This window comes from Fringilla coelebs (assembly GCF_963513975.1).
Source record: "Fringilla coelebs genome assembly, chromosome: 1".
Classification (NCBI taxonomy): domain Eukaryota; kingdom Metazoa; phylum Chordata; class Aves; order Passeriformes; family Fringillidae; genus Fringilla; species Fringilla coelebs.
Window position 1 is genome coordinate 48,551,118 of NC_140028.1, and position 12,457 is coordinate 48,563,574.

The 12,457-nt window shown below is 35.8% G+C and overlaps 1 protein-coding gene across 2 annotated transcripts in view; it reads right to left on the reverse strand.

Moving 5' to 3' along the window:
• Positions 1–384: 384 nt before the first annotated feature.
• The window catches only part of MIB1 (MIB E3 ubiquitin protein ligase 1), a 78,064-nt gene continuing 65,991 nt past the window's right edge, over positions 385–12,457 (reverse strand). The window contains exons 20-21 of one of the 2 annotated variants that reach the window (XM_084218407.1): positions 11,396–11,496; positions 385–6,834 (exon numbers count right to left, since the gene is read on the reverse strand). In XM_084218407.1, the coding sequence (XP_084074533.1) occupies positions 6,694–6,834; positions 11,396–11,496 (242 nt within the window). In that variant the 3' untranslated portion in view covers positions 385–6,693. The remainder of the gene's footprint in view (positions 6,835–11,395; positions 11,497–12,457) is intronic. The other variant, XM_084218406.1, reaches the window with a different exon arrangement.

Genomic DNA, 12,457 nt, shown 5'->3' on the forward strand with positions numbered 1-12,457 from the left:
ATATCCATGCACTTTCAGTACTCCCATCAAAAACAGACGACTGTATATGGGATATAGCTGGAATGACTTAGAACAGCTAAGTGCACTATACAGAAATTAACTCTACTACATACATATATAAAAATACTACAGTTATTTGTATTGAACAGTAGGAAACAGCCTTCTCAAAATCTAAACCCATCAAAACCAAACACAGCAAAACCTGCAGCTTACACTGCAATCAACAGCAGGGGCTGAAACCCTTGAGACCACAGACATGAAGTCTTCAACCAATGCCAGCACTGCTCCTATCATGTTCAATGAACATGTAAGGAGAAGTATGTGAACAGCTTGTAAATCCCAAAGCAAAGAACAAGAGGCTACTTCAAATGTATTGTAACAACTTGCATAAATCATTTTAAAATAGTTTTTTCAAAAGTATTTGAAAACATTGTTTTCATACAGACCTGTCATACAAACCAAGGCTGAAGAAACTTGAAAAATGAAAAGAAACTGAGAAAGAGAGCAACAAACTTTTTATTCTGTCAGTTCCTTTTTTCACCTGTACACTAGGACAAATAAAAACACTAAGCCATTTAAGTCTAGTTGGTTTTGTTGCCTTTGATTACATAGACTTTTTTTTTTTTTTTTTTACAAATGCATCCATTAAATTGAATCCTAAAAGTACAAACCATGATGCAGCATCTGTTGTCTCAGAATATGGAAGTTACTGTATCTGGCAGGAGATGTTTAAACGAGCACATTCACGTAGCCAGATCTGTAAAGGCCATTCAATTACAAGTAAACACAGAGTCTAACAAACACTTAACAGCAACTCGGGTCAGTAGAACAGTACTATGAACTGCATATTTACAGAAAAATTTGCACATAATCCAGAGATAATTTTAAATCAACCTGTTGTTACAACATAATCCACCCTTCGAACTTCTACTGTGCTGCTTTAACAACGTTTGAGTACCTTGGAGATTCAAAGGCACATAGCACATCTGATGCTTTCACAAACTCAGTCTTCAGGAATATATTATAAAAGAACCAGTTTTTTTAAGAACTTTGGACTGCAAAATTTCTCAATAAAATCTGGTGCTCTTTTAAACATTGTATGCCAACGAGTAACCAAGTTTGCAAATACTTTTTCAGGTATCCAATTTTCAAATTCCATGGTGACATCTAACATCATTACAACTCAGAAGGAGGAAGACAAATGAGCCACCACCCCTTTTCCAATGTTGTGTGCAAAAAAATCAGTATTAATTCAGTCCAACTATACTTTTAAATCAAAGCTCTTCAAAAAGTCAGTATACATCTTATATGACAAGTTTTACTAACCATACAGTACATCAGCATTTCCTTTGAAAAGCTTAGACCTTGCTAAGCAGTTTTAAAGTAAGCAATTATATAATGCTATCTGCATACAGAAATACACTACATTCACACAGGCAACCTTAAATTTCTCCAATAAACAGTCATGTCAAAATCTACAGTTTACAGAAAATACAAAGTTAGTTTTAACAAAAGCAAAAATGTTTGTTGTGATTCAGTAAAACCTGTTTTCTAACATGAATAGTTTGCGTTCATAAAGACACTAAGGCTAGGACAAATTAAGTACTTCCTAGAAGCTCAAAACGACACAAAGTTTTCTAACTATGAAATGGCATGCAAACATACTGATTTGTTGTTGGTTATTTCTCTCTCACTTACAGAAGATCTACCAGATCAGAGTAAAGCAGGTACTTTTACATGTTATACAACGACCTGTTCCTCGTACTAAAAATGTCACATACAGAAAATTTTCTCAGCTGTCTTTGACACAAAAGCTGCTTCCTTAAATTTGAATATTACGCCCTTCAGATCTTCATGACCAGTGCAACAATTAAACAGCTTTCAGAAAGCTTAACAATATCTAAATTTGCCAATTTTCCTTTACAGAAAATATATACAAGTTTATAAATCCATGGCAAGGGCATTACAACTATATTAACATCAACTCACTAACTGGATTGAAAAGACACTTGCCTTCTTGTGAAGACCCTATGGCTGCTGCCCATTCAATAGTTCTATCAAGGCACTGTACAGTCATTAAATCTCTATATTCTCCAAGATGTGCTGAAGAATATTGTGAATGTGTTTAAGTTGTTAAAAAGCCCTGAGTCAGAACTTGTGTATTTACCACAGGCTTAGCTATAAAAATGGCACACACTAAAGCTTCTGCAGACAACAGTTTAGCTTTGTCAGCACAAACAAAGTATGAAATGCACAGAAAAGACAACAGTATGAATTCCAGCAACTTCTGCACAGGTATACCATGTGCTTTGTTGCAAATCACACACTGCTATTGTACGCAATTTACACAGTCATTTTCTAAAGTAAAACAACCTCTAAAATGTATTCAGACATCAAAAGTGATAAAGCAAAAGAAAACTGATGCGTTCCCCACCCCTCCCAAAGACAATGAACAGCTAGAGAAGAATTCAGCACTTTGACAGAAAGGAGGTAGCACTGCTAAAGGTTAGACTGTAGTGTTGTTGGGGTTTGGTTTTTTTAAGTGAAAACTTGACCCATGCAGCACAAAGAACAGGATAGGCTCTTCGGTTCACCAGCTGCTACTGGAAGAGTAAAATTAAATTTCTGACAATTAGTTTTGTAGAGGAAGCTCAGATCACTAGCTGAAAGCAGCTTCTTCAAACAATTTAGTGTTTACACTAACTGCAATTAATACTGCAAAGGATAATTACACGTACATAAACCTTCATCTCTAGAAAATATCTACACAATAAGTACTTAATTATTTTTAAAAGACCATTTCAGGTCTTTAAAAGAAGCTAAAATACCAATTATAAGATTATGCTAACAAGGCACAAGTACTTGTGCAAATCTTGCTATATTCTCACCCAGTCCAAGTTAGGAACACCAACTTCTAACCAAATTTTCACATTTACAAAGCAACTTGTTTGCTATCTCACCAGTCTAGCTTTTATTATCCACTTCAGGAAAAGGGGATTTCTCCAAACCCCAACATACAAATACACAGTAATCCAACAAATGGAAAGTAGGCAGTAGCAGCCCAGATTTTGAGAAGTGCCATATAAGCTTGGGCCACAATAAGTGATGATACAAGTTTTGAGGGGAAAGAAGTCAAAGGTAGTTATACAAAAGTTAACAATCTACAACTATTAAGTTTATTCTGTTAACCTCTTAGGTTGTCTTTACACTTTAAATCACTGCATAGTGATATGACTGCTTATGTCCCTTAATGAATGGAAAAGAAAGTATTTTACTTAAACATCTGAGCATACCTCACACTGAACAATACATATTTTTAGGTGTCTTCTTACTTGTTTCAAGAATCAAATGGAGATATTTCATTCCATTTAATTTCAAAATTGTTATTAAATGCTGGGGAATAGACATAACAAACCTTACAACCCTTACATTCTACGACTTAACAATAAATTAAGAGATAAATGCCTAACTGATTTTTCTAATTTTCACTTTGCTCAGGTGAAATTCAGACTTTAATCTTTTGCTGAAGACAGATGCACAGTGATATTTCCTTAACCCTACTACTTGTTACGACCCCCTTTGGCTTTCAAGTGAACTTCTCATCCTTCAAATATGTGCTATCCAATTAAACATGCACACTGTGCACAGATAACCACAAAATAAAGTGAATGAGCTTACTGAGATCCTCAACAACACTAGCTCACCTTCTACGCCTGAATGAAAAGAGAGAGTCTGAATATAAATATTTATTTCCATAAATGATACTGGATTTGCAAGCATTTTTCCTCATTAAGTTTTTTGAAAGGCAAACTGTATCGCCATCTCCAGACAAGATACAGCTCTTCCTCCTGTCAATAAGAGACCTATGTAAATAATTCAAGCATCTTGGTTAGCTTTCCTAATTCAGTTGTGTTTCTTGGCACCAAAATAGTTGTTTTTTCTGTGTCACCATCAAGTTGACACAGCTCATCTCAACTGGCACCCAACATTGCTGATGAGTCCAATCGCAAACTCCTATGCAGTCACATACATCTGCTGTGAGTGCAGTATAGAACACCAAAGCTGCTCCTACAGCAACACCTTCAGTCAATGTCTCCACTTCCATAGGACCGTGATGGTATTCAAGCACTGAGGGTGTTAAACAGTAACTTACATCTTACATCCAGTTTCCTACCCAGGATGCTTCAGATCTGTTCTAACTCAGCTGAATTATTTAGCTGATGCTAAGCTGGAATACTTTCAAGTAATTCTGGCTTGTTCCAGCAACAAAAAATCAGGAAAATGTGAACTGCTATACTGAGGTTTCAGTTTTGAGTTGTGTTATCAAGAAGAGATCCACCCTGCATCTGCACAGCCAAATTTGCAGAGGTTCCCTTAAAGAATTAAGAAGACAAAATATGTCTGTCAGAGACAGAGGAAATCAAGGTACAAATCTGATGCACGACAGGCTAAAACTTGGAATGGATCATCAAATGGCACATCCTATTATAGAAGTATTTCTAGGGGAAGCCTGACAAGAAACTGAAGCCTACTATATAAAGTTCAGCTGTAAAACATGCTAGCAGAAAAAAAACCAATCCAAAAGCTTTGTAACAGGCATATTGTCCAAATGAAGATTGCAATGAACACTCAGATGCATGCAGAGTTCAAGTGGAGATACCCAAAATGCTGAACTGAAAAAAGGCCTTACATCAAAAACTTCCCAAAAATCCTTGAAATTTTGGTATTTTTGAATAGGAATCAAGAAGCTAAAAAAGGGAAGCCTGCTTCATTTGGTCAAGAATACCGATTATGTGAGAACAGATGACTACAGTATACAAAATAAAACAGACTATTACAGTGACTCCAGACTGTGATTGTGTCCAATGAAAGAACGCTGAAAATAATGAGGAACACTTGGAATGCTGGATGAGGATTAAAGATGGCTATTGTAAGGCTGTGTATTACACCACTTCATAGTGTTAAAAGCCCCTCCTATATACACTTTTCCAATATATCACTGTACTTGTTTCCTGGAAAACTTTATTCTGTGTTTAAATCTTATTGCTTCAAGGTGTGTCTATCTTTATGGTTTATTACTAACAGTCTTCTGAGACATTTGCCAACATTTGCACAGTTCAGGCATATCAACATAAGTTTCAGAAGACAGATGGATTTATCTGCAAAGACCACAACTACAACATTATCCTTACTTGGATCTTTCCCTGAACTATCCTTTTATCCATGTTTTAGACATATGCAATGAGAATTCAATGATAAATTCATCTTAGCTGCAAGTAAGGCACCTAAGTGACTCCAGCATGGATTTCTTTTATGTTCTGCAAGAGCACGTCCAAATGAAGTCTGCACAATGGCAATGGGCTACATGAACTATGCACTCAGGAAACAGTCAAATCACTTAGGAGCAAGCACAGATTCCTTTTAGCTACAAGAGATCCTTAAATCAGTGCATTTTCTACCACCAAAAATGATACATTAGTTTTCAAAATGTTAATAGTTTGCAGTCCCTAACAGTAGCATTTTGGGGGTTAGGAGAACAGCTCTTTATCATATCAGGGACAACAAACTCCTTCAGCAAAATTCAGCTCAAATAGGCACAGCTCACAAAATTCACTGTTCTGTCAGCAATATCTTCATTTGCAGTATTATTCAGTAATGCTTACAGATAAGTTCTGGCGTTAACACCCCACTTAGATGAATAATCAATATTAAATATTCTCTTTTGCTGTTGACACTGCTGCCTGGAGACAATAAAACTCACTTTAAAAAAAAGGAAATTTTGCAAAATCTCTTTCTTCTGAATTCACAGACCCACAATTTCTAAACGGCTCTGCATGTATGTGTTTCTACACAATGGATCAAATTCACTGATCTAAAAGGGATAACTGACCCACTGCTCAAATGTTCTCGTTTCCACTCAAGCTAAAAGCAATTCCATACAAAGTCAAGTAATTGGCAGAATTATGAGGCTCGCTATTTAAGTTACTTAGCTTGAACCTGTTAGCTCAAAGTGTTTTGGAAACATAATGCTTCTAAAACAGATTTTTCTTTTTATTGTTTCCTACACAACCCATCCTCAGGAACAAAGGGCATGATGAAGTCCGAATTACCCTACCATTGCATTCTGAGGCATGACCCTATGGGAATAGTATATCTATTATTACTGTGTATATATTTTGTATTGATTTTTCATGACTGTGTATTTCAAGACAGAAATTAATTGTGAATCAGAACTGTCACAGGAAATGTTGACACTCTCCAGAAAAGCACAAAGCAAAAAAAAAAAAATCCTAAATATTTATGTTTGGTAGTAACTGACAATATAAAAAAAATTCCCTTACATCACTTGACATCTGATACATACATGATACACATGAACAAAACCAAAATAAGATTGTCCCTTTAAACTTTAAAGGGAAGAAGAAGAGAGAAAATGAAAAAAAGACTGCTTTAAATTAGCATTAGGCTTAGATGTTTTTTAAGAGTAAAGCTACAAGCTGACTGTTCAAATACTGTTTCTTTTATTTGGTGTGTTCACAGTCTTTAAACAATTACTACGTAACAAACCTGTGCTACAGTATTAGAAATGTTTTCATCAGAACCCTTTACTACCTTTCAAACTTAACAGAGGTTTAAAACCATCAACATGTCCATACTCTTTTAAAACCTAGTAAAAAAGACTCTGGCCCCTGTTCAGTACAAAAGGATCCTCCGCTCAATGGCCTTGCGGCATATGGGGCACTCGCTCATCCGGTCTCCGCAGAGCTGGCACGTCCCGTGGCCACACAGAAAGATCATGTTCTTCAGGCGGTCCAAACACACAGGACACATCGTCTGCAAAAGATTTGGACAGGTTACGTAGTCAGTGGTAGTAGTTATACAGTACTCAATGTGCAACATCTCAACTGCTGAAATTTAACAACAAATATGTCACCCTGAGCATAGCAGACAGCTGCCATAGCCTCTAAGCTAAATTGTGGGGCTTTTCCTACTCTATCATGACACAAACAACTATGTAAATTTTTTTCTAAATATGATTTCTTTAATTAAGGCAAAAGTAGTAGGCTGACATATTTTCAATATAATGTTGCAACATTAAAACACTCTTCAGAAACCTTCTCCTTTATATCATGAAATCTTCCAGGGAACAAAACATAACAGCTTGATGTATGCAATGCTTGGGTAATGATTTACAAATTTCTTCTCAGGCCACCTAGCCATTCATAAACTTACCTGTAAACACCAAGCACTCAACACCCACAGAAGGAATAAAAATGTTGCATAATCAATATGATATGTAAAATTTAGTACTTTGTGGAAGTTATCTGCATTTTCAACCAAAAGAACACCTCAAGTTTCAAATGAAGAACAGTGTAGTAAATCTGTAACCTTCACTCATAACAGCAGCACAGCAAACTTTTAAAATCAGTTTTAATTGCTGAACATGAAGTGATGGTCAATGCCCAAAGTTCTTCAACAGCAAAGTTCATTTTGCACCAAGCCACTAAGGAACAACGTCCTTCGCCTTTTGTCATGTGCAGAAACTGAAGTTTTCATAAGGCATGTTCCTTCACCATAAATATATTGCAGCCATATTAGGATTTCGTTTATAACAGTTTATCAAATGTTAGTAAATGAATAGATGTTACAAGAGATGAAAATTGTTAAGACCATTCTATGGAACAAATCAAATCTAAGAGGTCCTCTTATCTTAGACATACTACAAATATCCAACAATTATAAATATTGATCTCATACATAACATGAAATACTGACAAGGCTCGTATTTCAAATACAAATTCATTTTATCACCATCTTGCACCTGTGACTTGCTTCTGTATTCACCACTGGGGCTTCACTTCAGTTTGTTCATTGCATGAGAAAGAATCCATACCAAGGTACCCTATTCAGAAAAACCCTAAAGCACATTTTCTAGGAAATCAATAGGTATTACTTCCTAGGGTAGATCGATTAACTGAAGACAAAAAAAAAATCACCAAAATTCTGCTTAAGAGTTTAAATTGGCATGGAATCTGGCCAAATCACTATTTTAATCTTCAGGATACTAGTATAATGGGCTAGCAGGAAAATAAAACTTCCAGGTGAAACCTTAAGCCATTTTATACTTTTAAAAAAAAAGCACTGAAGGGGAATGTGCTCCAGCTTTGCGAGAATTTCCACAGTACTGTAACAAAACATTCTCAAACTAAAAATTTACAGAAGACTGACTGTCAATCAGTCCTGCTCATTCTTCCATTCACATGAAGTCATCACCTTTACATCCTACACATCAATGGGACCTTTAGAGTATTCCTCCTTCAATAACTCACAGACTTAAGGTTTCAGTGAAACAGCTATTTCCAATGCAATGAATACACAGCTGTGTGACAAGCATCTGTAACTTGGCAGCACTGGCATGATGATCTTTCACAGAGGACTGACAAAGCAAACACACATCTTTGGGAAAATCCCCAGTGTGTAGCCTTTATTCTATGTTTTGGCTAATTATTTGCTTTTGTGTCTAAATATAATATCAGAATTACTGAAGTTACAAGGGTCTGTTTCTCTCCAAATGCTACACCTTCATTTAAAAATGAAAAGATCCATTAAGGGACACAGAAATAATAAAAAATCAGATCTGTTGAAACACCATTACTTTGAACTTTTTCATTCAGTAAAGGACAGAAATCCCAACATTTTCATTTTATAGATATGCAGTATTAGAAGACTGCCCTATTTCTCCTGCTTAGTACAGAAGCACAGTATATAAAATAGGTTTAATTTCTTAACATGATACTATCTTAACACACTTAAGTTACTTCATACAGTACGACTCAGCTGGCAGAATAATAAGCTTCCTGTTTGCTACACAATTCTCTTCTGACAGGTTCTTCTCAATTAGTTCAGCAGTTTCCCAGTGGGATATAAGCCCAGATATCTGAGTTGTATCCAACTCTGGAGGAGAATTCCTTATTTAACTACCATCTAACACATAATTGTACAGTAAAAGTTCACTGCAAGCCTTATGCCCCTTTTGGGCAGCAGAAAATAAGAAGTGAAATATTACCTGTAACTATTGTACTATTTGTTAGAACATCCTCTGCATTAAATCCCATTTTTTATCTGCCTGCAACATTTGACTCCCATCTTCTGAAGGAAAACAAATAGTACAAAAAGGCACGATGCCTGTTCTATATGAGAATTACTTCTTCAGGTAAGTACTCTGGGAAAGTGCCCACTGCACCTTAAGTATAACTGGGTTTGTAACTCAAATAATTTTTCTTACACTAACAAGGTGTTTTAAACTGCTTGAAGTATAAATTCCTCACTACTAAAAACAGTTTTTACAACAACATACAGGTGCACAGTGACAAAATAAATTTATTTTTTAAGGAAGAAAAAGGTGATGTAAGTATGGTGAAGGAACATACGTAAGATATTAGATGGATGATGATGATGATTATGTATGAAGTGGAGTGAAGGTATTGAAATTACAGTCAAAAGGGTTCACATTCAGGGAATCCCTGAAGAATGGTGTGGTCATCAGATGTGGGAGAGTCTGTTGACATCAGCATCACTTCTGCTTGGCACCAGAAATAGTTTTAAAAGCTTGCTGCACTAACATATTAGATTATCATTGAAGGTATGAGTTGAAACAAAGGCTTATACCTGCTGAAAGAGAACAAATTAATTTTAAGTAGAAAAATATCAATTGAACACGAAGATTGAACTATTACAGAACAAATAAAAAGAATATACAACTATACTGGAATGTTGTGCGTAACTTCAAGCACAAATTTAAAAGATGAGATGATCCATTTCAATCAAATCCGACTTGCTACTCACAATTAGCCCTTTCACAAGACTAAGCACAAAAGACACTGAAGAAAACACAAGAGTCTCAAGCCAAGAGGTACAGAAGGAATAATCAGAACCATCTCCTTCTAGTCAGAGGCACTGAACAATTCTGGCTGCTGGCTAGCAAAATCCCAAAGGTTAGATAAAATCAGAGAGAATACTAAGGAAAACTGACAAAAAAACCCTGAGATCACATCTAATCAAGACGAAAAATTGCAACAAAATAGTTTTCTTTTCACATGCCTATACATAAGAATATCCGCACACCCAAACAGAACTCTGATCTTCTATAACTCCTAAAGTACCCTGAAAAAATGTATCTGAAGAAAACACACTACTTGTATTTAAGCATGCATCTGGCATCTTGTGCATGTATCATTTCAAATGCCAAAAGAATAACCTTATTCTTACCATTCAATGCTAAAAAGTAAAGCAGAAGCTATATAGTAGATGCAAGCCATCAGAGATGACAGTAACATCTGGAGTTTCCAGGTAAGACAGACATGCATTTTCAAATTACAATTTTCAATCTTGAACGTTCTTTACAGATAAAAAGTACTCTTTTGAATTTCTACTACTGGAGTGCTGGCCGAGTCACCATATGACAGGAAAAGCCTCTCACAGACATTCAGCTGAGCATATCAGCTCTCAAATTTAAGGCATTTTGAAACACAGGCCCTAAAATTGGCAATCTAAATGTTCCAGCCCAGGCTTTCATGCACATGAACAGAATCCAACAACTACCAGGACTAGATGTGATGCTGCCATCACTGAAGTATTATGGAATGCTGTAAGCCTGCTACAGGAAAAAGCAAGCTAGAACACCTCCGTTTCCTGTATCCACGAAAAGTTTCTTCCAATTGTGTTATACACACAGAAACAAAAAGTCACATTATCAGGGTTCTAAGAGAGTAACCGCATTCAGTAGTCAGATGCTCCAGAGCCCTTACTGCTGAAAGATCTGCAAACACTATACCTAATTACAAAGATTAACCTTAACATTTAAATTCCAAATATTTGAATTACATGTATAATATTTTCCCAGTTTCAACCTTGCAGCCACACAGTTTTTTGAAGAGTGTGTTCACTATAACCTTCATAAGACAGGTAACTGTCAGCTATTGTTCCAAGGCAGTTAATGAACAGACAAGTCAAGATTAAGGTAGATACAGAATGATGAAGATGATCTACTTTTATCACTGTTCTGTGAAAACAGTTTCTGCTGTACCAACACATTCAGGTCAGCTTAACAGTCAGAGAATATACTGACTGGGAAGACCATCCTTTTTCAGTCACATCAACACACATGCTCCAATAGATGGATTATCAAACACAGACACTCAATTTTTTCTTTTAACCCCATACATGGAGGACATAAAAGTCACATCCCACAAAAAATATTGGTCCTCCAACTACAGTTTAAGACCTGAGGCACTTCAACATGTCATTTTGCGTTAAGTAATAAAGGATGCATTGTTTTTTCAATCAAGTAGTTCTCGTGCTTAATGGTTCTACAACTTTTATCCAGCACTTTTACCTGTTCCTTGATGTCTTGCAACTGCTGCTGCAGCTTCTGTACATCTGCATTGACATTAGTGTTGTCTTTGTCCTTCTGCAAAACTGGAATGTTTCCACTTGCTGTAACATTAAAAGAAAATGAAGATACACGATTACGCAGCAATCTAATGACCCAGGAATAATTATTTCCAGTGTCACAGCTACAATTTTTCAATTATCTGGAAAAAATGTTAGTCAACCATCTTTGATAATCTAATTAAATTCACTACACCCTCACTGCAGCTCAACAAAGAATTTGAGTTTAGCAGCAACACTTCTTTGACAAGTATTTCCATAATAATGATGCTTGTAGTCCCTTAATGTTCTCAGAATTCTTATTTGTCAGCGAAGTTCCTGACAAATCTTTTCTGCATATGTTTAAGGAAAAAAAGCCAAGTTCCTTCATACTGAAATGACTTTTTTATCTACAGAGATGATTCTATTTGGTGTTCAAAATTGCCCAAGTGTCTTAGAAGCAGTTTGTTCAAAATTTGAACAAGCTCAGATTAATATTCCTCTATCTGACTGATCTGGGAAGCAATACTACTATATCAAAGACAAATTGTCAGGTCTTGAATTTCCAGTGTGAATACTGAAAACCTGATTTTAATGACTATTCTTATATTTATCTATTTCAAAACATTATGACAAGAATGAACTAATATTCTAATTCTCATAAACTCAACTGAAATACTGTGTACCGAATATACACACACAGAGCAAATGCAAATAACTCATAGAAATTACTCAAATAAGTCACAAGAAGTTTGAAAACTAGTCAAAGGAGGAGATGTAAAACTAGACATTCTCTCAGGAAAGTTGCTTGTACCTAGATACAAAATACTTACCATTACTTCAGAGTACCAGAGGTAAAAAAAAAATTATTTGCTCATTTGCACAATCACAGTAAATCTTCAGCTTTTACTTCTTAGAGCATTAGTAAGTGGCCAAGTCATCATATGTTTTGGACTCTACTCCGAATGCCAGAAGCAACTCTCCAGTGTAATGACCAGTGGTGTTACCACATTTGCTGCTACTGATG